At 45.7% G+C, this 26,283-nt stretch overlaps 1 protein-coding gene across 5 annotated transcripts; it reads right to left on the reverse strand.

Moving 5' to 3' along the window:
* Positions 1-233: 233 nt before the first annotated feature.
* On the reverse strand, positions 234-20,528 carry ECHDC2 (enoyl-CoA hydratase domain containing 2). Of its 5 annotated transcripts, none has more exons than XM_027610319.2 (10): positions 20,103-20,528; positions 14,130-14,197; positions 13,957-14,044; positions 11,514-11,600; positions 10,882-10,971; positions 9,435-9,491; positions 9,033-9,220; positions 4,226-4,276; positions 2,605-2,652; positions 234-1,710 (listed from the first exon to the last, which is right to left on the reverse strand). In XM_027610319.2, the coding sequence occupies exons 1-10, from the start codon at positions 20,233-20,235 to the stop codon at positions 1,633-1,635; spliced, it is 888 nt and encodes a 295-aa protein (XP_027466120.1). In that variant the 5' UTR covers positions 20,236-20,528; the 3' UTR covers positions 234-1,632. The 5 variants fall into 5 exon arrangements, with proteins under 5 accessions (XP_027466120.1, XP_027466130.1, XP_027466140.1 ...); XM_027610309.2 differs by having other exon boundaries at positions 237-1,710; positions 10,882-10,974; positions 20,103-20,523; XM_027610329.2 differs by lacking the exon at positions 10,882-10,971 and having other exon boundaries at positions 20,103-20,527.
* Between the last annotated feature and the right edge of the window lie 5,755 nt (positions 20,529-26,283).

Below are 26,283 nucleotides of genomic sequence, written 5' to 3' on the forward strand. Positions count from 1 at the left end.
GTAAATTCCTTTTTGATGAGTAGCATATTTTCATACTAGATATTTGTGCTTTTAGCTGGCCAGACTCTTAACTGGAGTACTGTATACCATCTTTTGGAATCAAATGAGGCTTATCCTTACTCTGAATCATATTCCAGATTCTTGCTCACCAGTGTCCCACTGGATAAAGGGCATTTGTAACCTGTTTCCTTCTACAGTTCTGAAACTGCACCATATTTTCTCTTATTCAGGGTTCTGCATAATTCCAAATGGCTGTCTTCATTTCCTGACCTGGGTTCTAGTACTTTAGAACATTCTGTTACCAGATACTAGCTTGTGCTACTGTGAGAATGTGGTAGGAACTAGTGCCTGCTGAGGCACCCCTCCAAGTTTCATTTCATTCACAACAGTCCTCTGGGATAGATAAGTTGTATTCTCCTCATTTAACAGAAGAGAAAAAGGACGTTCAGTAAGGTTGTTACTTTCTGGAGTAGTTACAGCTAATGCATAGTTCCAGCTAATATGGTTGGTTCTGGTTTTATGGCCTGGACTTTTCTCTTACTCTTCCTTCCAGGAAAAGAGCACCCAGCCTTGGGCACACTTATATTTAGCAGCATATCAACAATGCGGGGGAGGGAGTATATATCTGTGCCCTTCACTTAGTGTCTCTAGGTCAGGCCTAGGCCCGGGAAGCTCAGATGAATCAAAGAAGAGCCATAAGGCCGCAGCGTAAGATGCAGCCTTCTCTACCTTGGTCCAGGAGGAGGGCTAGCTAGTGTGCATATGTATTTATCAGGCCCCATCATTTCTAAGTGTGTCGTCCTCTTGCTAGCCTTCACTCTTGCTGTTCCCCTTCAGCCCTCTTCTCCTTGCCACAAATGTCTGTTGAACCTTCAGGCTTCACTCCAGTGTTACCTGCCCATTTCCTTTGTTCTCTCCTTCAGACTTAATGCTCCCTTCTCAGTGCTCCTGAGGGCTATGTACTTCAGCTATCGAAGATTGCCTGCCACCCTATAGAGTTCACAAAAAGTTTTCTCAGTGATAATTTCATTTGGTTCTATTAAAAACACTGTACATTAATCATAACTCAGGTTTATTGAACATGAGGCGTAGGCTTTTTTTTTAATCCTCACAGCAGTTTCATTTTGCAGATGAGGAAGCTGAGGCACACAATGAATGGCAGAGAGCTGGGATCTGCAGTCTGATTCCTGATGCCTGTTCAGCCACTACCAGGGTTTCTGTGTTCTCTCTGTTGTACAGAGGAAGAAACTGGAGGGTTCTTACAACCTTTTGCCATCTCTGGTGAGCACCCGATAACTGAGAGGCAGAGGTCAGGCCTGAGAGCCAATAATACAAAGGCCCGGATGGTCTGTTTTAATCCTTAGTTTACCATTTGAGTAGGGAGAGACATATTCTCCAAAGCCAACTTGATCCCAGTGATTATCTAGCCAGGATGAGGAATTATGAATATAGCTGCAGGTGGCATGGGCAGGACCTTGGTATCAAACACCATTCCAGTTTTATATCTGTCCTTGTCATTGTGAGGAGACTAAAGCCCAGAGAGGTGAAATGATGAACAGTCACCCTGCAAATTTTCCTTTTGGATCCTGCCCTGGAAGGCAGGCTTCTCCCATGCTTATAGTTAAATGGGAGTCACTTGCCAACAAATCTGGGGGGCCGCTTCTCCCTGAAGGCTGCCATGCCCTCTAGGCGGTCCTGAGTGGGGATGTTCTGAAACAACAAGACAGAGTATTAATTTTGCGGGGAGCTGCAGGGCCAGAGGCCAATAAAGACTTGCTCAAACTTGTCTACCCCCTGACAAGGTCAGAGTCCACGTCTTCCCATTGTCTCTTGACTCTGGTAATGGGCCAGGGAGAGGTATGGGCCTCAGTGCCTCCTTGGTTTCCTGGGGAAGGCAGGCCACATCTCTGGCTCCGTGGCCTATCACATTAGCCTCCTGCACACTGCTTACATGCCTCCAGAGAGATGATAGTCTGCAGCAGTCTGATATGCGGCTGCTTAGTAGAGAAAAACAGTTAAGTTTTGCAGTAAGAAATCTGGCTTTGAGTCTGGTGTGTAGTTAGTTCACACCAGGTTCTGCAAGTTCCAGGACTCCTTGTTTAAGAGTACTGTGGATATTTGTTAAACTCTAGAGATTAGTATTTTTGACTCACCCAGGAGTCCAGGGCTAAATAAGTCAGCCCCAGGTCACCCCCACCCCCACCCCTCCTTCCCCCTCCTTCGCCCCCTCACCCTCATTGAACACACAGCCTGCAGGCTATAACCAAGGCCGTGACATCCCAACTCCAGCCTGGCCTCTACAGCAGCCACTGGTACAGAGAGTAGAAGTGGTGCTTTGTCAAGTACCTACCTGTGTGCTCTGTGAGTCTGTGTGCACCTAGTGTGGCAGGATGTACCACTATTAGATGGCTGGGGAAACAGTCCCAGAGAGAAGCAGTGTGGTTTCCCTAGGACTGCCCCAGGCTAATTCTAAGAGGGAGTGGTCCAGAGTCTAACTCTTCAGGTTAGGAGGAACCTACTAAATTGGTTATGTATGGCACAAGTCTTCCCACTTTGGCCTGGCCTCTGCTTGGAAGTGTGCGTGGACTGGCAGCGGTCACATACCTGGGCATAGCATATTCCTTCAATGGCCATCCCTGATGAGATGTCCACCTGTGAAAAAGAAGTGGTGCCTTGATCAGCCTGACCTTAAGCCACCTCCGTCTGCACTGGGTGCCAGCCCACCCTACTGCGTATACCCCCATTCCCTACTGTTCATGGATTCGTCTGGTGCAGTATTACTGAGGCTTACTGTATGCTAGTCCATCTGGACAGAGATGATTATGATAAGGCAATTCCCACCTGGAGAGGTTTAACACCGTTTGTAACAGTGATAAAACAATGTTGGGACAAAGGGGTGGGGGTACTTTGAAAACAGCGGGGAGGATGGCACTCGGCCTGGAGAGCTGAGGAGGAGGGTAAGTGTGAGCTTTGCTTGCACAGCCAGTGGCCCCTTTTCGCATCCGGCCGCCTCTCCATGCCCCGGGCCCTCCTGGTAAGGGAACTTCACAGGCTTTCCGTTGCCCTGAGGAATAATGTCCTAGGCTTCTATGGCCGGGCCTCTGGCAACTTTCCAGCCTCTACTGCCCAGTGTTTACTGCTCCTACCACTTATAAGCCCTGTTCTAAGAGAAGTACCTTGTGTGTATGAACTCATCTACTTTTACAGCGAGGGTTATTATCCCTACTATACAGCTGAGAAATCAGGCATAGAAAGTAAAGGTCACAACAGTATACGGAAAAGCAGGTCTTTGAACCCAGACAGGCTAGCACCAGAGCCTTTGTCCCTACCTTCTGTGCTATGTAGTTTCACTCATTCCTTACTCCCATTCAGTCAAGTTGCTTGTTTATACACTTCTGTGCTTTTGCTCATACCATTCTTTTTCTCAAACCCTAATCCTTCCCAAGGCCCAAATCTACAAAATATCTCTAACCCAACACTACCCAGTAGTAACCACTAGCCACATCGATATCATAGCTCTCACCCTTCCAGGGTATCCTCTTGATACTTCCCTTTTTTTAAGTAACCTCTGTACCCAGTGTGGGGTTCGAACCCATGACCCCAAGATTAAGAGTTGCACGCCCTACTGACCAAGCCAGCCAGGCATCCCTGCTTGGTATCCTTAACCTTGTATTAGTGATTCTGTGTGTATCTGTCCTCTCTCCACCTTGGTGACAGTGACCGTATTTAACTGATCTCTGTGTCCCAGTTCTCAGCTCAGGTCTAGATTCAGTGTGTAACGAGTGAATTGATGAGTAAGTTGTCTAAGGATGGATTAGTTTGCATCCAAGACACCACCCTGAGCTCTGTCCTTGAGGTCACCTTTACCACCAGCACAAACCCGAGAACATGGTCTGGGAGCCACACAGAGCTTCGTTCTTATTACTCACTTACTCTATGACCCTAGACAAGTCATTTACCCTTTCTGGACCTCAATTACCTTCTCTCTAACAGAGAGAGATGAAAATAAAATGTAATTCAGAATGTCATCTGGCCAAACTTTACATTTCATGGGTGGGTAAACTAAGGCACAAAGAGAGAGGTCATACTCAATGTCTGTTAGAAGAATCCCGTTTTTTAGTTTTTCCAGCTGTGCTTTTAGCCTGCATTGGTATGAAAGCACTGCCTCCTAGCCCCCCCCACACTGACTTCAGTGGACCCAAGTCCTGACCCAGAACCTGCTTACCTCCATTCCTCTGTCAATGGCTACTTTGCCCAGCCGCACAGCAATGGGTGCCTAGGGAAAAGAAAAAAGAAAAGGCTTGGTTGAGGGAATTAGTGCTGATAGTTGGCGGGGGACGGGGGTTTGGAATAAAGAGAGGGACATAGCTTCGTGGTGGGGGAAGAGTCATGGACAGGTAGATCGGTCTGGGTCAAGTTCCAGCTATTCTACTGACTTAGATTTTGTTAGTGTTAGTACCTACTCCTTCTTGGTTGGTAGTCTTTTTTTTTTTTTAATGTTCAGTTAGCCACCATATTGACATTCTTAGCTATAATGAAGGAAGCCTGACTGATCCCTGATCCTCCCAATTCTGACTATCTGAGGTTCTTGTCGTTAATCCAGCCCACCAATGTGTATAACATGCTACCATTTACAAAGTGTTTTCCTACCCACAGACTTGTCTAATGGTGCTACCCACCCTTCAAGGATGGTGCCATCTTTAATTGAGGCTCAGGGAGGTGAAGCACTTGGCCATGTTTGTCCAAAGAGTGACACTTGGACACCTTTCCCACCGTTGCTCTGTTCCCCTACCCCTCTCATCTTGGCAGATAGAAAAGCCTCCACTGCAAGAAGGTTTCATCCCAGCAGAGTAAACAAAAGGTCAAGATTAGGAACTTGGGCTTTGTGGAGTCTGACCGGCCTGGGTTGAGATCCCAAGGGGCCATTTTACACAGCCACTTGGAAGCAAGTGCATCAAAGTGGCCACCTTTGCTTCACTGATCTTGCTTCTAATTAACTTGTGCCGCTACAGGGCCTGGCACTCCATGCCCAGCCTCACTTCCTGGCAAAGACTGCATTTACTTACTCTGTTGCTTGTATTGTATTATTTGAGGTTTTTGTAAGTACAACTTTCTCAGAAAAAAAGATTTTTAAGTCTGTTAACATAGAAGCTATAAATGAAAAAGCTAGCTACATAAACATGAATGACCTCCTGTAGGGAAAAATGCCATGAATAAAAGACAAAAGTAAAAAACTGAGAAGATACATTTGTGATGCCTTTTATTTTTTAAGATTTTATTTATTTATTTGACAGAGACACAGCGAGAGAGGGAACACAAGCAGGGGGAGTGGGAGAGGGAGAAGCAGGCTTCCTGCCGAGCAGGGAGCCCAATGTGGGGCTCGATCCCAGGACCCTGGGATCATGACCCAAGCCAAAGGCAAACGTTCAGCAACAACTGAGCCCCCAGGCACCCTGTGATACTTCTGACCAGCAAATGTCCTTGATTTACAAAGATCTGGCATAATTTTTTAACAAATAATTCACAAGGGTAGTTCACAGAAAAGGGGATATAAGCATAAGGATTTTTTCAGTTTTACTCTTAAAGAAATGTAGCTCAAAACCATGAGGTGCCCCCTTTCACCTAAGAATAGGTAAATCGTAAAATGCTGATAATGCCCACTATTGCTGAAATTCAGGAAATAGGTATTTGCATACATTATTAATAGAGTAAATTGGTACAGTGCTTCTGAAGGCAACTTGGCAAGAACTGGCAAATGTTATTAGATGGATGTATGTACCCTGATACTGTAATTCTGTGTAGGAATCTACCTTATAGATGTACTTCTAGAAGTACATGAAGATGTTTAGTTATACACTCCAGCTATTTTGCAGTAGCGAAAAGCAACATAAATGTTCATTATTAGAGTACTGATTAAGTAATGATGGCACATCTGTACTGTGAATGAAAAAGTGTGCAGTTATTTAAAAGAATGAGGTCGGTAGTATGTGCTGAAATGGGAAACTCCAAAATACTGGGTGAAAAAAATGAAGGTGCATACTAAGTATATTGTTATCTCGTTTGTGTAAAAGATGTTGGCATGACATGCCTTTGGGAAGAGGAGAATGGAGAACTTCACTTTTTGTTTTATACTTTTCCAAACTGTTTGAATTCTTTACTATGTGTATTTTAATTTCATGTTTTTCAAATGTCTCTTAGAACTGGATTAGCCTCTAAAGGTGTGTTCCTTGTCCCCCAAACCATCTTAAAAGGAATTCAGAGTTGTTTAGATATGTGAGTATATGTGCATAATATATATTCTTATATATACAATGAAAATTTCTGGAAGAGTGTGTAAGTTGACAGTGGTCATCTCAAAAAAAAAATAAAACAGTGGTCATCTCTGGGGAGAGGGATTGGGGAATTGAGAGCTGTTTTGGTGACCACGTATCCTGGTTTGCCAGGAACTGAGAGTTATCAGGATATGGGACTTTCACTTTTAACTGGGACAGCCTTAGGAAGACAAGATCACCTGGGTCACCCTACTTTTTTTTTTTTTTTTTAAGAATTTATTTATTTGAGAGAGAGAATGAGCACAAGCCGGGGTGGAGGGAGCAGAGGGAGAAGCAGACTCCCTGCAGAGCAGGGAACCCAATGTGGGACTCAATCTCAGGACCCTGGGATCATGACCTGAGCTAAAGGCAGATGCTTAACTGAGCCACCCAGGCACCCGACCCTATTTTTGATTTTTCTTTATGCCCTTATATTCTTCTGTTCTATTTGTTTTGCTTGTCATGAATATGCGTTATTATTTAGGTAACTACCTAATAAACTGATTTCTCACCAAAGAAAAGTAAAAACTATATAGATATGGTATGTGTGTATGTGCTGAAAATATAATATTTTTTTCCTGAGTGTGTGGATATATATATATATACCATTTGGCTCCCTAGTCTTGGTGGTTTATCCACTAGAGAACAGCTAACTACCACACCATCCCCAACACTCACCCCATCCAGGAACCCTCTCATTCTTGGCACCCAATAACTCTGCCAGGAATTAAAGATTGGGATTAGTGAATGTACAACTAATTTTTGGTAAGCTGTTGTCTTGGTATACAAAGCTACTTTTAAGTACTGAAATACTAGTAATTATATTAATAGGATACCATTGCTTCAGTATATTAAAAAATCTGAAATCTAAGTCCTCTTGCATTCAGTTCATGCAAAAAGACAAACCCCACAGTCCCCAAGTCTTGCTTGCTATAGCCACCGCCCCCCTTCCGCGCCCGCCTGTGGAAGTGCAGTCAGCCATGTGCTACCTTGAGTCACTCAAGAGTTTTGTGTTGGTTCAGAGACTTTTTGCTCAAGTGTAACAGAAACCTGACAGCATTAAAATGGTCTAGGTAACAGCATCAGATTCCATTTGTATATGATGAAGAAAAAAGAAAAGACACATGCTTTCTTTTAGACCGAACTCACTATTAATTTTTAAAAGTTACAATCTTTACCCTCGGAGAAGACCTCAAAGTTAGAACAAGAAGGATTATATAAACTTAAGGGAGACAGATTTTTTCTGAAATAAAATACTTTAGTGATTAATTAAAATACTTTCATCTGTTAATATTAAAATAATATATAGTTAACAGTTTTATAAGCTTTTATCTTTATTTTGTAACATGTTTAATTTTTTTGTGTTGGAAATGCATTTGATATTTAGTTTGAGTTTAATATTCTGCACTCTTTTTTAAAAGGGTACTATACATCAGTGGTTCTTTTTTTTTTTTTAAGATTCTCCTCATTTATTTGACAGAGAGAGAGCACAAGCAGGGGGAGCAGCAGAGGGAGAGGGAGAAGCAGGCTCACCAAGCAGGGAGCCCGATACAGGGCTCAATCCCAGGACCCCGGGACCATGACCCGAGCTGAAGGCAGACGCCCAATGACTAAGCCACCCAGGCGCCCCCTGCACTCTTTAGAATACCAGTTTTTATATTGTATTTTGTATTATGCAAAATAAAAGCCCAAATACCAGTACTGTCTTTTTCTGGTATTGCAATCACTTTTTTGTGACCTTGATTGAGCAAGTCACTTAATGTTTCTGGGTCTGTTATATCACAGATACAACAGGGATAATCAACTCAGCTGGACTCTACTAGTAATTCAGAGACTTTTAAAGTACATAGGATTGTGTCTGATGGCTAAGTCAGTATTTACTATAAATTATAAAACCTAGTTCCATTTCAAGCTGCTTTCATGTGGAAACTTGGGACATCCCTCTTGGTCCTCTTAGAGTAGTAAGAAGCCAGCAGTGAGAGGCTCCCAGGTCCTTGAAGACCCCATCAGCCAGATCCTGTCCTGGTACACGTAGGCTGAGTCCTAACACATGTCTTACATGATGCATTTCAGGAATTTCTCCACCCTGCAGTGTGTCTGAAAAGATAAGCTGGTTGTTCTTTATCTGCTTTAGAATTTTGCTTTTTTAATTTTTGGGACATTTTATTGCAGTACTGTCCAATATAGTAGGCACTAGCCACATGTCGCCATTAGCATCTGAAATGGGGAAGTGTAACTGAGAAACTAAATTTTTTTTATTTTTAAGTAATCTGTACACCAGTGTGGGACTTGATCTCAAACCTAAGATCAAGAATCGTGTGTTCTACTGATTGAGCCAGCCAAGTGCCCGGAGAAACTAAATTTTTAATTCAATTTAAATATAAGTCTGGGGGGCGCCTGGGTGGCTCAGTCGTTAAGTGTCTGCCTTCGGCCCAGGTCACTGTCCCAGGGTCCTGGGATCAAGCCCTGCATCGGGCTCCCTGCTCAGCGGGAGGCCTGCTTCTCCCTCTCCCACTCCCCCTGCTTGTGTTCCCTCTCTTGCTGTGTCTCTCTCTGTCAAATAAATAAACTCTTTAAAAAAATAAATAAAATAAATATAAGTCTGGATAAGTGGATCTTGTGTGGCCCCATGGGACATACCCCCCTGGCCTCCCCACAGTTGCACCCCCCTCCCTCCCCCATGGCACAGGCCCTCCCTCCTGTGCTGGGCTGCAACCACACCTGGGGCAGGATCTCCTGGGCCAGTTCCCGTGCCCGATGGTAGGCGGCGTTGCCCTCCTCATTCTGGGAAACAGCGTGGTTCACCAGCCCCAGGGCTTGGGCCTGTGCACCACTCAGTCTTCGGCCTGTGAAGATGAGCTCCTTTGCCAGGGCCGCCCCCAGGCATCGAGGCAGCCTCTGAGTCCCTCCTGCCAGGATGGAGCAGGGTTAGTAAATCCACATGGGAAGTGGGAGCCCAGAGAAGCCCAGTTTGGGAGTCAACCAAGACTTCTCAGAGGAGCAGATTCTGAGTGAGGATGGAAGGGCAGAGCCCAGAGTACAAGGCAAAAGAGGAAAGCAGGGAAGTAACCTGGAGAGAGTGGGATTAAGTAAGAGAAGGATGGGTGCAGTGGGTACAGTTACCTGCTCCGGGGAGGAGCCCTCGGGTAGTCTCGATCAGCCCCATGACAGCTGAGGAAGCTGCTTAAACAGAACAGAGTGAAGCACCCACACTATCCTGCAGTGCCAGTCCCCAGAGGGAAGAGACATCTGCCTCTAGGCTCTGCTCAGCCCTCCAGCCAACCACTTCATGAGCTGGCCACAACAGACCTCTCCAGACTCTGCCTTGGGAAGAGCCCTAGCACGGAAGTCAGGAGGCTCAGGCCCTCATCTACTTCCCAGGGGTGGAGGTATGCATCCAGGCCAATCTCACCCTGAGCCTCATTCACAGGTGGAAAAAATAGTGTTACCCCTCTCCTGCCTTCATCAGAGAGCTGCTAAGGATCAAATGAGGTAATGGTGCTTGTAACAAGGGATTCTTGGAAGTTGCCCAGTGCCTGTTAGTGGGGTAATGGATTCTCTGTCTCACTGGACCCTTGCTCCTGCTCCTACCAGTTACTCCCTCAGCTTTTCACCAGCCTGTGTTTCCCTGAGTTCCAGTCCACATCTCCTTCCGAGTTCTGTGTCCTCTAAGGAGCTCTCCTGGAGCATCCCACCCCACAGGCTTCTCCTGAATCCCCTCACAGGCCATCTGAACCATACAGTGTGGCCGCAGGGAATGGCCATTACTCCTGCCTATAAGGGTTTTATATTCTCTCCGCTACCTACCAAAACCCTGCAAGTTAGTTGCCCTAAACATGGGCCCCTGAGAAGCAAGTTGGAGCATCACCTGACTTGGTATTTTGATGCCTTCTCATGTAGATAGAAGCTACCTCTATGCCTGGAGGTACATATTTCTAAATGTTCTACCTGGAGTGGCAAGAGAAAGCAGCAAGGGGAAGTGAAGAGAGTGGCACCAGATAGCACTCGGACTTTTTCTAACTGCCTCCTAGAAGGGCAATCAATTATTTTCTTCCCCTCCCTCCACTCTTCAAAGCTCAACTGCTCTGAACAAGTAATGCAAACCTTGGCTGGTGCCACAGTGAACCAGAAGGCAATGTTCCTGCCCAGGTATGTTTGTGAGTAGCTGGACTGGTGACAAACTGCCCCTGTGACTGTCTTTTTGCAAAACATGACACAACAGAATTGGCTTGCATAGAACTGGAAAGTTGAACAATTAATCTTTGTCCTCAGTCTCCCCTCTCTGTCCTCTTTTTGTTCTCTAGCCAGTTGCTCTGGGGTTGGTAGAAGCATTCCTGAGATGAGGGAGGCTGGTTCTGAGAGGTGACAGGTGCTACAGTGGTCGATGGCTGGGCCAGGAGGGGAACCAGCTTACACCCAAACTCTCTGGATCTCCCACGTCACCTTTCTCTAGTTTTGCTGCTGTTTGGAAAGCCCAGAGTAGTGGCTCACTTTGCAGAACACCCAGACTTACTCTGTTTTACTTACGCTTGCCTCCTCACCCTACCCCACCTCTCCTCCTGCCCAGTACCTGCCACTCGGAGGTCACAGGCCAGGGCGAGTTCCAGGCCTCCGCCCAAGGCAAACCCGTCCATAGCTGCGATGGTGGGCGCAGGGAAGGCTGCTGTGGAGATGAAGAAGGGCTCAGCCTGCACGGCCCTGGCAGGACCAGGACAGGGACTCAAGGCTAGGGAGGGGCAATGGCCTCATTGGTCCCAGGTTTGGAGCCTCACCTGGTACCTCAGCCAGGTTATCTTAGAAGTAGGTTTTCCTATTGGGGAAAGTTGGGGAATCAGCCGGGGTACTAGAGTGGGGAGATGGGCTAGGTGACCCCCGTTCAAGCCCACTTTCCTGTTGGCCTCCCTGGGACCACCCTTTCTGTTCTGTGTTAAGCCCTATACTCGGTGGGCTGGGAACATAGAACTGAATAGACATGGGGAAGGCAGACCTATAAACAGGCAATGATGACCCAGGGTGATCAGTGCTCTGATAAAGTTTAGAGATAAAGCTTCCTGGTGGTCTTAAAGGATGAGTAAAAAGTTCAGGTGGCCAAGGAGGGAAATTCCAGGCAAAAAGAACAGTAATTGTCAAAGCCTGAAAGCATGCTTGGTGAAATTTGACTCCTATGGAATGCCCTCCTCCAACCCACTGCAAGAACCTCACCAATCTCATTCATCAGGCCTCGGAGCCGCTGGACAAAGATCCCCACTTCTGCCTCACTCATCTGCTCCCGCTCCTTCAGGTCTGCACCTGCAGATGGTGAGGGGTTGGTGACAGCCTTTGTGACATGACCCATTACTGAATCCCAGGCTGTTGAAGGATCCATCCAAGAAACTTGAGGAGAAGCAGCCAGACAGGAAGGTGAAACATCAGGAAAGCATGGTCAAGGAAGCCAGGGAGGAAAAGGGGGGTTGTGTGTCAAAAAAGGACAGGTGCAACAACAACAAAAAGGTAAGTTGGACATCAGAATTAAAAACTTTTGTGCATCAAGGGACACTATCAAGAGAGTGAAAAGACAACCCACAGAATGGAAGAAAATACTAGCAAATCGCATATCTGGTAAGGTAGTAATAATCTAGGATACATAAAGAACTCCTTGAACTCAACAACAAAAACCACAAAGGACAAGGGACTTGAATAGACATTTCTGCAAAGAAGATGCAGACAGATGGTCAATAAGTACAAGAAACGATGCTCAACATCATTGTCATTAGGGAAATGCAAGTCAAATCCACAATGAGAAACCAGCTTCACACCGTTTAGGATGGTTATTATAAACAACAATAACAGAGGCAGAAAACAAGTGCTGGCATGGGTGTGGAGGACCCTGATACATTGCTGGTGGGAACGGGAAATGATGCAGCTGCTAAGGAAAACACTCGGGTGGGTCCTCAAAAAGTTATACGTAGAATTACTATATGCAGCAGTTACACTCCTAAAAGAATTAAAAGCAAAGACTCAGAGACTTGCCTGCTGTGATTCATAGCAGCATTATTCACAATAGCCAAAAGGTGTAAACAACCCGGTGCCCATCAACGTAGATAAACAAGGGGCACCTGGGTGGCTCAGTTGGTTAAGCATCTGCCTTTGGCTCAGGTCATGATCCCAGGGTGTTGGGATCGAGCCCCACATCAGGCTCTTTGCTCAGCAGGGAGCCTGCTTCTCCCTCTGCCTTTCACTCCCCCTGCTTGTGCTCTCTCTGACAAATAAATAAAATCTTAAAAAAAAAAAGATAAACAGAATGTAGTATATATACAATGGAATATGGTTCAGCCATAAAAAGGAATGAAGTCCTGCCATGCTACACTATGGATGAACCTTGAGGACGTTATGCTAAGTAAAAGAACCCAGACCCAAAAGGACAAATGCATGATTCCACTTGTATGAGGTACCTAGGATAGGCAAATTGATTGAGATAGAAAGTACAACAGAGATTATCAGGGGCTGGTTGGGGGAGGAGGAATGGGGAGAGATTGGTTAATGAGTACAGGATTTGTTTGGGATGATGAAAAATTTCTGGAACTGGACAGTGGTGATAGTTGCATGGCCTTGTGAATGTACTCAGTGTCACTTAATTTTATACTTAAAAATGGTTAAAATGTAAACTCTGTGTACTGTATATATTTACCACAATTTTAAATGTATAAAATAATATTTAAAATGTATTATTTCTTTCCAGTTTTATTGAGAAATAGCTGACATTATTTTTTAACAGGAGGGGTCAGTGTGGTCCAAGGAGGCTGAGCAGTCAGGTAAGATGAGAGCTGAGAAGCAAGGGGCAGGACCCAGTGGCATGGAGGTGGGCAAGGACCTTGGTGAGAGTAGTGTCATCTAAGGCCAGATGGCAGGGGGCTGGAGGTAGGAGTAGGGGGTGAATATATTCTCTCCAAGTCTGAGATTAGGAAGTCAGAGCTGGGAGCCCTAGCAAGTCTTTGATTAGTTCCAACCCCTCAATGACAGATGGAGAAACTGAGGGCCAGAGAGGAGTAGGGGCGATCCCAGGATTCCAGAGCAAGTCAGGGACAGACCTAGACCTCCTACAGTGCCCCATGGCCTCTTCCCACCTCCCCATTTACCACTGCTGTCCCTTCCCCAATCACCCAGCATGGGTGCTTAGCTCAGCCCAGCATACCTCTCACTCACTTGCTTCTTGTTGTGGGGATGGGACGTTTCTTGTCTTTGAAACAGAAGTTCATGGTGCTTGTCCTCTTGTGAGGACCAAATTGTCCAGGGGCGGTGGAGAGCTATGGTGACAGGGACTGAGATCTTGTGGGTGGGCAAAGGGGCACAGAGTCCCATCTTGGCCACGGACCTTGTGAATGTCGCTGGACTCAGTTTCCTCATTTCCTCAATGAAGGGTCAGAACAGAGCATGGTGTAGCAGAAAGAATAAGGATTTGGGGGTCAGAGGTGCCAAGTTAAAATTCTGTTCTGCCTCTTAATAGCTGTGTAACACTAGGCAAGGAATTTTATGTCTGAATATTTGAGTTCACATCTGTAAAATGGGAATAGTACGTCCTATGCGAGAGCTGACCTAAGCCCCCAACCTCCTGTAGGCTGGGGGTATCTTGCTGAGCCCTGGGGTAGGGGCAGGGGAGGAAACCCACCTGCACAGAACACACCCTTCACTCCACTTCTGAATAGCAGAACACGCACTTGCTGGTCCTCCCGTAGCTGGGCCAGAGCTTCCAGCAGCTGCAGAGGAGACCTTGTCAGAAGCCTCCCAGCCCAGCGCCGGCCCAGCACCCCCGCACCCGCTCCGGGGTCTGCCCTTTCTCACCTCGCTGACCAAGATGTTCCCCAGGGCGTTGCGGGCACTTGGTCTATTCATCAGAATCTCAGTGATTCCTGCAGGTGACAGGGCAGCCTTGGGTGAGCCAGTAGGCCTGCAGCCGGGGTTCTGGGCAACCTCTGCCCTTCATGAGCACCATGACTTCAGGCAAGTCACACACACCCAGGCTTCAGTTTCCCTGACTATAAAATGGAGAGAATGACCCCTTATTCTTTCTGCCTCACAGAACCGGAAGAGCTTGTACACCCCACGGATCGGTCTTTGTCCTGCACCTTTGTGAGCAGGTGCTCTCTCAGCCCGGGAGTCTGTCCCGTTGCTCCCTCTTCCTCCCCCATGAAATTTACTCATTCTCCGTGACCAATTCAGCCTCTAAAATAGATCTCAGATCTTTTGGCTAATATCCCTCTCTGCAGCCAGTCACCTGGTAAGGGCTCTCTTCTACTACATGAATCACCCAACTGGCCCTCTTGCCTTCAGTCTTGCTCATCCTACCCCACTCCACATTCATTCCGTCATTTGGGTCCGAATCCTCTTTCTAACCCAAATCCAGCCATGTCCCTCCCTTTCTCTTTTCACCAAAATTAAGTCAAATTCCTTAATACCACCCAAAAGATGCCCCCTTTCCCCAATCTGGCCATTGCTTCCCACTCTAGCCTCAACTCACCCCCACAATACGGGCCAGTTGTAGGGAAGAGAGACTGGCTCTGGGCAAGGGCTCAAATACTCAACCTTCTTGGCTGTTTTCCCTCCCGTGTTTACCAATCCTTTAGCCTTCAAAGGCCTCTTATTATTTTATCCCAGGGTTCTTAGCCTTGTCTGTGGAATAAGCAGTATTTATTAAGATGGCATTCTCAGTGTGAGTTGATTTGTGACACAGGGAAGGGACAATGAAAGTTTCAGGGCTCTCAAGGGACAGAGTTTCCAGCCAGGAGTTAGAGAACTGTGGTTCAGGACAGAAAACCGTAACATTCAGACTAGGTGGGTTCCTTAGCCTCCCTAGAAACCTTCAAAAAGTTCTTTGAGCTCAGCAGGCCTGGAGGTCTCACAGAACGCAGATGTGCCCAAGGTCTTCTCCAGCTCTAATGCTCCAGAAAAGAAAATGCTGCAACTTTGGGGAAGGGAAACTCTGGTAGATAGAGAAAAACCATGTCAGAGTGTAGAGGTCCAAGGTCTTTGTGGCAGACAGACCCTAGACGGGGCCCAATCTTCATATCCTCAATAATCTTCCCTGGAGTGTGGGCAGGAGAATTGCTTTTAACCAACAGAATGCAGCTAAGATCATAAAATGTCACTTCCAAGATTGGGGTTCAGTTATATGGCAGAGGTGGTGAGGTATTAGTTCCATGATTAGGATACAATGTATGTAAGACTCTGTCTTGCTAGGGTACACTAGACAAACTAGTGGCCTACAGAGAGGGTCATGTGGCAAGGAACTAGAGGCAGCCCCCAGGAGCTGAAAATGGCCCCCAGGCCAAGAGGAAGAAAACAGGGCTTCAGTCCTACAACAATAGGAGGTGAATTCTATCAAGAGGAGAAGCTTGGAAGCAGATCTCTCCTCAGTCAAGCCTATGATGAGACCACAGCCCTGGCCAACTCCTGGATTGCAGCTCAGTAAAACCCTGAAGCAGAGAACCCGGCTAAATTTAGCTTGGACTTCTCACCTACGGAAGCTATAAGATAATAAATGTGTATTATTTTAAGCAATAAAGTTTGTGGTAATTATGTGGCAATAGAAAACTATCATGGTCATGACGTTCTGAGACTGATAGAAACTTTCCTCTCTCCTCTTCACTTTCCTGTTCTGTCTCCTTTCTTTCTGGCTGTCTCCCATATTTCATCTCTATCTGTTCTCTCCATCTTTATCTCCTCCCTGCAGAATACAAATAGGATACTTGGCTCAAGTCACAGCTTAGCCATTGGCCTTGGGCAAGTTGCTTTACTCTTCTGGCCTTCAATTTCCTGATCCATAAATAGAAACAATAAAAAGGCTGTTATGAGGATTTAAAGAAATAATGCCTTTAAAGAAATAACACCTAGCTGGCTCAGTTGGTAGAGCATGGGACTCTTACTTAATCTTGAGGTTGTAAGTTCAAACCCCACACTGGGTGTACAGAGTACTTAAAAATAAAATCTAGTCCACAATAGCAAAACTGTGGAAAGAGCCAAGATGTCCATTGACAGATGAATGGATAAAGAAGATGTGGTATATATACACAATGGAATATTATGCAGCCATCAAAAGGAATGAGATCTTGCCATTTGCAATGACGTGGATGGAACTGGAGGGTGTTATGCTTAGTGAAATAAGTCAATCAGAGAAAGACGTATCATATGACCTCACTGATATGAGGAATTAATCTCAGGAACAAACTGAGTGTTACTGGAGTGGTTGGGGGTGGGAGGGGTGGGGTGGCTGGGTGATAGACATTGGGGAGGGTATGTGCTACGGTGAGCGCTGTGAATTGTGCAAGACTGTTGAATCACAGATCTGTACTTCTGAAACAAATAACGCAACATATTTTAAGAAAAAAGAAAAAGAAGAAGATAGCAGGAGAGGAAGAATGAAGGGGAGTAAGTCAGAGGGGGAGACGAACCAGGAGAGATGATGGACTCTGAAAAACAAACAGGGTTCTAGAGGGGAGGAGGGTAGGGGGATGGGTTAGCCTGGTGATGGGTATTAAAGAGGGCACATTCTGCATGGAGCACTGGGTGTTATGAACAAACAATGAATCATGGAACAGTACACCAAAACAAATGATGTAATTATATGGTGATTAACATAACAATAAAAATTAAAAAAAAATAAAATCCAAAAAAGGAAAAAAGATAATTTCCTATAAGTGCTTAGCCAGAGTTTGTGGGTACAGTGAGCAGGAAAAGGGCATAGATGCTAGAGAAAATTCCAGGGTTCAATAGAAGGAAAGAATTTAAAGCTGGGTGCTGTGAGGAGCCCGACAGGGCGTCTTTGGCTTTCATTCAATTTGCACTATTCCATGTCAGGTCCTGGAGAAATAAGAGAGGACTCAGCCATGGTCCTTAAGTTTTTAGTTGAGCCCTGATTCTGAGAACATTGCCCTTACGGGACCTCTGCAGTGGGGATAGGTCTGTACCACACCATCTCCACTCTTACCAAACCCACCATGCCACTGGTTAATAATTTCCTTAGCAGCTGACCTCGGGTCACTTATGTCTGGATGGCCTAAATCACAGGCTAGTAGTTACGTAATGTAGGTGGGAGTTGTAGGGGCCATGGGCAGGCTGCTTTGGGTCACTTTGGCATGAAGATTATTTGAGTTAAAAAGCAATCAAACCCAGGAGACTCAGGAAAAACTCTTTACCTCCCCCACAACTGCCTAAAAAGAATTCAGATAGAGGATCTGATCCGGGAAGAGAGCTATCACCACAGATAACTACATTACTATGAACTAGGTATGGTAGACCGGGAGGAACCTAGCAAGATCTGTTGTTTGTTTGTTTGTTTGTTTTTTAAGATTTATTTGCTTGAGGGGCATCTGGGTGGCCAGTTGGTTAAGCATCTGGCTTCGGCTCAGGTCATGGTCTCAGGGTCCTGGGATTCAGCTGGAGCCGGGCTCCCTGCTCAATAAGGAGTCTGCTTCTCCCTCTCCCTCTTCTGCTTCTTCCCCCACTCGTGCTCGCTCTCTCAAATAAATGAAATCTTTTTTAAAAAGATCTTAGAAGTAATAAGATAAAAAGATTTATTTATTTGAGAGGGAGAGCTCGGGAGAGCAAGCAGGGGGGAGGGGCAGAGGGAGAGGGAGAGAAAGTCTTAAGCAGACTCCTTGCTGAGTGCTGAGCCTGAGCTGAAACCAAGACTCAGAAGTTTAACTCCTTAACTGACTATGCCACCCAAGGCACTCCATGGCCTGTTTGATCAAAGTTCTCTATGTCCTATTGTTTCTGGGTGGCCCAGCAAACATTTGTTTACCAAACATTTACTCCTTTTAGATTCCTGTGAATTGCATTCCCTCCCTCTGAAGTCCCATACCCCTACCCTCTTCTTCTTAGTTTATAAGAGTGACATATATATCTCATTTTGCCTGTTTTTGGAATTTCCATTCTGTGTGAATTCCCTGTACACACAAAATTAAATTTTATTTTCTCCTGTGTGAATTCTCATGTCAATTTAGTCCAGCTAGAAAGATCTTGAAGGGGACAGAAAATTCTTGCTCCCTGAAAGTCAACAGAGAGCTTTTTCTGTATCTTCACTTAATAGACTTCTCTCCAGGGGCGCCTGGGTGGCTCAGTCGTTAAGCGTCTGCCTTCGGCCCAGGTCATGATCCAGGAGTCCTGGGATCGAGTCCCACATCAGGCTTCCTGCTCATGGGAAGCCTGTTTCTCCCTCTCCCACTCCCCACTTTGTGTTCCCTCTCTCGCTGTGTCTCTCTCTGTCAAATAAATAAATAAAATCTTTAAAAAAATAAACTTCTCTCCGTTGTCAAAACAAACAAAAACAAAACAAAAAAACCTTAGACTCAAGCAGGGAAAAAAGGAAGAAATAAATAGAAGATGTATAGTAGGACACCATCTATGTACATTGGCTCAGTTGGTTAAGCGACTGCCTTCGGCTCAGGTCATGATCTCGGAGTCCTGGGATCGAGTCCCACATCGGGCTCCCAGCTCACTGGGGAGCCTGCTTCTCCCTCTGACCCTATCCCCTCTCATGCTGTTTCTCTCTCTCTCTCTCTCTCTCTCTCAAATAAATAAATAAATAAAATCTTAAAAAAAAAACTATGTAAATTAAAACACAAACTATGTTACATCAAATTTAGGGAGAGGGGCTGGGACTGGGGAGAAAGTAAAGCCAAGAAAATGGCTTTGCCCTGATGGTAACAGGCAGCAGACTGAGGCGTGTGAGTAACGCCACTGCATGCACTTTGGTCTCCTCTCACCCCCCAAAAAACAACAGAACCGGTGCAATCGGAAAATGTTTTCTGCTGAGGGAGCAGAAGGCAAGCTGAGGGCAAAGCACAAGCTAACACGCGGCAGCCTCCGCCCCAACCCCCGCCGGCCCAGGTGGAATATGTGTGACATTCCTCAGGGACTTCTGGCCGCCCCAGCACAAAGGAAAGGGGGGAAAAAATGGTTAACTGATAGGGATCACAGTCCCGCAGGACTTGAGTCTCCAGCAGTTTGCAACTGTCTTAATGATTTCTAAAAAAAAAAAAGCAATCGCCAGAAACGTATAGATTCCTGGAGCCCTAACATTACCCACCCCTCCATAGGACAGAAAATCTTATATAATCAGTCACTCCTCACAACCCCAGGGCACTTTCTGTCCGCGGGTCCTGTCCCTGCGCTTTAATAAAACCACTTTTTGCACCGAATTCGCATCCAGAATTCTTTCTTGGCCATAGGCTCCAAACCACGTCACCAGGGACCAGCGGGAACTTCCTCTTTGACTCAAAAAGGCACAAAAGTCGGCCAGCGTGGGCAGGGCCAGAGCGCAAGGAGCCGTGCGCCGCTGACGCCCCATCCTCTGCTCTCCTCTCCCCCCTACTCCGCCCTGCCTGGCCAGCGGGATTGGCTCCGCCGCCTGCCCCCTGGAACCGAGCCAGGACTCTAGGCCAGGACGGACAACTGGCCTTTTAAAGTTACTGGGGTGGAAGCGGTGGGTCGCTGGTGCCTCATCCTATCCCTGCGCGAGTTCACCTCCCCTCCTTCACAGCCCCAGGTCACCGAATGGGGGACTGAAGGGACTTTGGTTGACGTAGAGTCCCACCACAATTAGGGGTCGGGGCGGCTGGCAAGGTGGTCACCCACCTCCCCGGCCTTACGAAAGGCTTGGGGAGCCTTGATTGGGAAACCGCAGCCGGGGATCAAATCCTCAAAGGCCGCGAGCGGCCCGCCTTCCCCTTACTGGTCTGTCTTCCCGCGTGTCGTGGGCGCGCTGGCCATGGCTCCCGCGCCTCCTGGGCGCTCCCCAGGACAGCGCACTTATACCTTGGTCGCGGCCGGTCAGGGCGCGCACTTGGATCTCCGGGTCTCCGGTAGCTCCGTGGGAGGCGCAGCTGCGGGTGCGAAGGGGCCTCCAGGGGCGTGGAAGGCGCAGGGTGCTGGTCAGGGCGCGCAGCATCTGGGCGCAGGCTGGGGAGGTGCCAAGAGCCCCTCCACTACTCCGTCCACTGCCGGGGAAAGCTCGCAGCTGGGCCGCCGGTTTTCTCCACTGCTCCACCTCCCGGCGCAGAGCCCAAAGCGGTTCTCTATGCCTCTCGCCTTTTGGAGACTTGGAGCCCTGGCTAGGCGAAGCCCAACCAGCTCCGCTGAGCGACTGCGGGCAAGGATGTCAACCTCTTTAAGTGTCAGTGTTGTCATCAGTAAAGCGGGGATCCTAATAGTGACTACTGTCAAAGATAAAGGGGGAGGCTGGATTTGCAACGACATGGATGGAACTGGAGGGTGTTATGCTGAGTGAAATAAGTCAGTCAGAGAAAGACATGTATCATATGACCTCACTGATATGAGGAATTCTGAATCTCAGGAAACAAACTGAGTGTTGCTGGAGTGGTGGGGGGTGGGAGGGATGGGGTGGCTGGGTGATAGACATTGGGGAGGGTATGTGCTATGGTGAGCGCTGTGAATTGTGCAAGACTGTTGAATCACAGAACTGTATTTCTGAAACAAATAATGCAACATATGTTAAGAAAAAAGAAAAAGAAGAAGATAGCAGGAGGGGAAGAATGAAGGGGGAGTAAGTCAGAGGCGGTGACGAACCATGAGAGATGATGGACTCTGAAAAACAAACAGGGTTCTAGAGGGGAGGAGGGTAGGGGGATGGGTTAGCCTGGTGATGGGTATTAAAGAGGGCACATTCTGCATGGAGCACTGGGTGTTATGCACAAACAATGAATCATGGAACACTACATCAAAAACTAATGATGCAATATATGGTGATTAACATAACCATAAAAAATTTTAAAAAAGGGGGGAGGCTGGTTATGGGTTTTACTCAGTAATATAAAATATACTACAGCAAAAGGGACTATCCAGTGTGAACTGAACCCGAACTTTTTTTTAAAGATTTTTTAAATTTACTTGACACACACAGAGAGAGAGACAGAGAGACAAATAGGCAGAGAGCAGGCAGAGGGAGAGGGAGAAGCAGCCTCCCCTCCTGAGCAGAGAGCCCGAGGCAGGGCTCGATCCTGGATCTTGATCTGAGCGGAAGGCAGATGCTAAACCAAAGGAGCCCAAACTTCCATTTGTACAGAGGGGGCTGAGAGTTTTAAAGGGAGAAGAAGGGAATATGGAGGTGGGTGAACCAGGCCTGTATAATAGAATCAGGGAAGTGAAAAATTACAAAAATCATGGAACGCGTTTGGCCAAGTGTAACCTGCCTGGGTCAGTTAAGGGAGGCTTATCCAAAATTTAGGCTCCCACAGAGACGGGGTGGAGGTTTGGGTTGGGGGGGTTGTCTTCAGGTGTTGGCTGGAACAAGCAGTAAATTCTTTTGGCAGTGTTGACCTTAAAAATAAAAGTTATTTTACCAGCAAAAATAGGTTTATTTGGGAATAGCAGAGAATTGCAATTTGAGACAAACAAGCCACAGGATACAACCATAGATTAGTCCAACAGAGGAGAGAAGTTGGGAGGGGTTGTTTTGAAACCAAAACCCACTGGAGAAAAGCAAGAGTTCAGGGTGACAGGGTTTCTCATCCGCTGAGCTGCTGACCTACTGGATTTCTTGAAGGAGATACAATGTACATCCTCTCTTGATGGCTCTATAATTGACAATTCTTCCTGTGATTGATGTCCAGTGGTATGGCACCTGAGCTCAGCCTTTCAGCCTCCTGACTGCATTTTAGTAAGGTTTCTCTCTCTCTCTCTTTTTTTTTTTTTTTTTTTGATAACTTAATGTTTTGTTTGGTTCTGTTTTACAGGGAAAATCAACACCAATATACTCACAGTTTCTCTTTATTAATGTCTATAGCTGGCTTATATTTCTCATGCAGGCACTTTAAGGGGGGCTAGGGTCATCTTAGGAATGTGGCCTGGAGTTGCTAGAAACTATATTAGTGTTTAAGTCTTTGTAGGTCAAGGTTGAGGCCTAGAAGAGGGGTGTGGCTAGAGTTTGGTGAGGCTCAGAGGAGTGTGGCTAGAGTTCGGTGAAGAGTATCTTTGTTACTATGTCATGGTGGTATTATGATGACTGAATGGGGGGGGTGTGAACCTTGCTTACATAAATGCCCAATAAATGTTATTTCATTTTTAAAATGTCATTTCACTTATTCATTCTGGCATTGTCTGCATTCATGGACTTCACTCCCTCACTGCTCAGTTATGCTTCAATCATCCCAATTTTATGCTCAATAATTAGATTGAAAAAATATTTGTGAATGTGAGTCCCTAGCTTCTGCTCCACTATCTACCCAAACTGCTTGTGCAGAAGTTGCCCTGTTTAGTTCATTCTGGGTGGATCTAAAGAGTATTCAGTGCACACTCTCCCTCCTCCACCTTCCACTTGTTAATGACCCCAAAGTCACTAACAATCCACACCTCCAACCAATGGCTGGACTGTTAGGTGATCTAGAAATAAAATCTTCTCTTTTTAAAGCCATTGGTGCTTGCTGGGGTCATCACTATGTCCATTAAGGTTTAAACAAAAATGGGTTCTCATCTCCTTCCTGGGTCTAAGGGGAAAATCTAAGTTCCTCTCTGTGACCTAAAATATTAATTGGGGTTTATAGCAGTCCTAGTCATTTTTGATCCCTTGCCTTTGCTTCCAATGAATTAATTGCTATGGCTCATCTGGCCATCACTCTGTGTCCCTTTACTATATATTCCTGGACACAACTCTAATTCTTTCACTCCTTAAATAATAGACTGCATGAGAAAGAAAGGCTGAGGAGCAACTGTGGGACTCCACTTCTCATACTTAATGAGGTTAATGCTCACTGTTCTGGACTGAGTTATGTCCCCCCTAAATTCATATGTTGAAGGCCTATTCCCTACTATATCACAATGTGACTGTGTTTGGAGATAGGGTCTTTAAAAAGTAATTAAGGGGCGCCTGGGTGGCTCAGATGGCTAGGCGTCTGCCTTCGGCTTAGGTCATGATCCCAGGGTCCTGGGATCGAGCCCCGCATCAGGCTCCCTGCTCAGTGCGGAGTCTGTTTCTCCCTCTGCCTGCTGTTCCCTGTTTGTGCTCTCTCTCTCTCTGTCAAATAAATAAATAAAATCTTTAAAAAAAATGAAAAGGTAATTAAGTTAAAATGATGTCATTAGGGTAGAACTTCATCCAGTATGACTGATGTCCTTGCAAGAAGTGGAGATTTGGACACAGATAAGTAGACAGGATAGAACATGTGAAGACAAAGGGAGAAGACAGCCATTTGCAAGCCGTGGAGGGGGCCTCAGACAAAATCAGCCCTGCTGCCACCTTCGTCTCACACTTCTGGCTTCTAGAACGGTGAAAAAACACATTTCTGTTGTTCAAGCGACCCAATCTATAGTACTTTATTATGACAGCACTAGCAAACTAATACACCAATCACAGAATTTCTTTGTTAAGAGGAGATCTGGTGCCTGGTTTTTAAAATAACAAGGTGCCCCCCTTCCTCTACATTATTTTTGTTCCTGGGACTCCAAGGAAAATCAGCAGAGGGGCAATGGGGATGGAACAGTGGTAATAACAAGTGGTAATAACAATATGGCTATCAGTAATAATATTTTTGTCCTTTTTAATCCTGCTGGTTTTAAGCAGAAGTAATTCCTCAGTAATCTCTTCTGAATTATAAGTTTTTGAAACTATTGTTTTAGGGCGCCTGGGTGGCTCAGATGGTTAAGCGTCTGCCTTCGGCTCAGGGCATGATCCCAGGGTCCTGGGATCGAGTCCTGCATCGGGCTCCCTGCTCCTTAGGAGCCTGCTTCTCCCTCTGCTTCTCTCTCTCTCTCCCTCTCTCTCTCATGAACAAATAAATAAAATCTTTAAAAAAATAAATAAAAAAATAAAACTATTGTTTTAGGGGCACCTGGGTGGCTCAGTTGGTTAAGCGTCTGCCTTCAGCTCAGGTCATGATCCCAGGGTCCTGGGATCGAGTCCTGCATCAGGCTCCCTGCTCAGCGGGGAGCGTGCTTCTCCCTCTGCCTGCCACTCTGCCTACTTGTGTTCTCTCTCCCACTCTCTCTCTCTCTGTCAAATAAATAAAATCTTAAAAAAAATAAAACTATTGTTTTAGTTATAAAAGAATATATGCAAATACTCTCACATTGCTGTAGGAATGTCTTTAATGGAGAGCAATTGGCAATATATATCAGAATTATAAATCATCTCCTTTTTGACCCACAAATTCCATTTTTAGGAATTTAACCTATAGGCATACCCACACAGGTGTGCAATGATACATGCACATTGCAGCATGCTATATAATAGCAAAAGACTGAAAACCATCATTTTTTTAAAGATTTTATTTATTTATTTGACAGAGACAGAGAACATAAGCAGGGGGAATGGCAGACAGAGAGAGAGGGAGAAACAGGCTCCCTGCTGAGCAAGGAACCTGATGAGGGACTTGATCCCAGGACCCTGGGATCATGACCTGAGCTGAAGGCAGATGCTTAACGACTGAGCCACCCAGGCACCACCGAAAATCATCTTATTATCCACCAATAGGGGAATGGTTAAATAAAGTATGGTACATCCATAAACTGAACACTAGGAAGTTATTAAACACACACACACACACACACACACACACACACACACACACACACAAGCAGCTCTTTATGCACTGATATATTCTTCAAAATCTATTGTTGTATGAAAAATTTAAGATGTGAAATAGCATGTAAAGAAAGCTAAAATGTGTGTTATAGAGGGGGATACCACACCACTCAGGTGTGCATGTACAACCAACATTACTTGGTTGTAGTTACATAAAATATTTCTAGGATAGGGAGAGGAACTGGGAAACTGGGAATAGGGGTGGAAATAGGGGTGGGAGGGAGAATTTTGGCAGTTTGACCTTTTGTACTTTCTGAATCTTGATTCATGTGTTGAGTATTATCTACCCCCAAAATAAGTAAAATGAAAACAAAATACAATGACAAAAATTAAAGACATGATACAGTAAAAATAAAAGTAATACACAGGGGCACCTGGGTGGCTTGGTGGGTTGAGCACCTGCCTTCGGCTCAGGTCATGATCTTAGGGGTCCTGGAGTCCTGTGATCAAGCCCCATGTCGGGCTCCCTGCTCAATGGGGAGTCTGCTTCTCCCTCTGCCCCTCCCCCCCAGCTCATGCTCTCTCTCTCTCTCAAATGGTCTTAAAAATGTAATACACAAAGTCAAAACATTCAAACAGTACAGATGGGTATAAAATTAAAAGAAAAACGCCCCTCCTCCATACTGTATGCATTTAAAAGAATTATTTATTGCATTTTATCCAGCATATCTGAGTGTTTCTTGGCAGGAAAAAATTCTTTTTAAAGATTTATTTATTTGAGAGAGAGTGAGAGAGTGCATGTGAGCAGGGGGTTGGTTGGGCAGAGGGAGATGGAGAGAGAATCCTCAAGCAGACTCCCTGCTGAGCACGGAGTCCAATGTGGCGCTTGATTCCAGGACCCTGAGATCATGATCCAAGCCAAAATCAAGAGCCAGCACCTCAACCAACTCCTAGGTGCCCTGGCAGGAGAATTTTTTGATTATCTAGTCCTCCACATTGAAAATGGAAATGTTCTTTCCCAATCTTTTTGGCATTAATGGCAACTTTTATTATCTTACTAGTCCCTCTCCACTTCCATGGACTTCTATTTTTTTTTTCTTATGAAATAGTAAAAATTAATTTTATTCAATTTCATCCCATGAGTACATATCTTTTTAATATTCTGTGTGACAAAATGGGAAGTACACATCAAGCACTTCTGCTACAAGCCAAAGTATAATCGTCGATCCCAGAAAACACTTGTGTGTTTGAGTTACCAGCTGAACTAGCCACATACATATAGAATGCCAATTTTACTTGAATGAACAGCTAACTATAGTTATTCAGACTTGGGTTTTTCACAGACATTTTTCTCAAATATGTAAAAAAAAGTGAGTCTGTCCCTTCAACAAAACAACTGACAATATTTTTTGCCCAAATGAAAACTTGTTTCTACTACTTTGAGTTTAGCAGGTTAAACTT

The sequence above is a fragment of the Zalophus californianus genome, chromosome 4 (genome assembly GCF_009762305.2).
Source record: "Zalophus californianus isolate mZalCal1 chromosome 4, mZalCal1.pri.v2, whole genome shotgun sequence".
Taxonomy (NCBI): Eukaryota; Metazoa; Chordata; class Mammalia; order Carnivora; family Otariidae; genus Zalophus; species Zalophus californianus.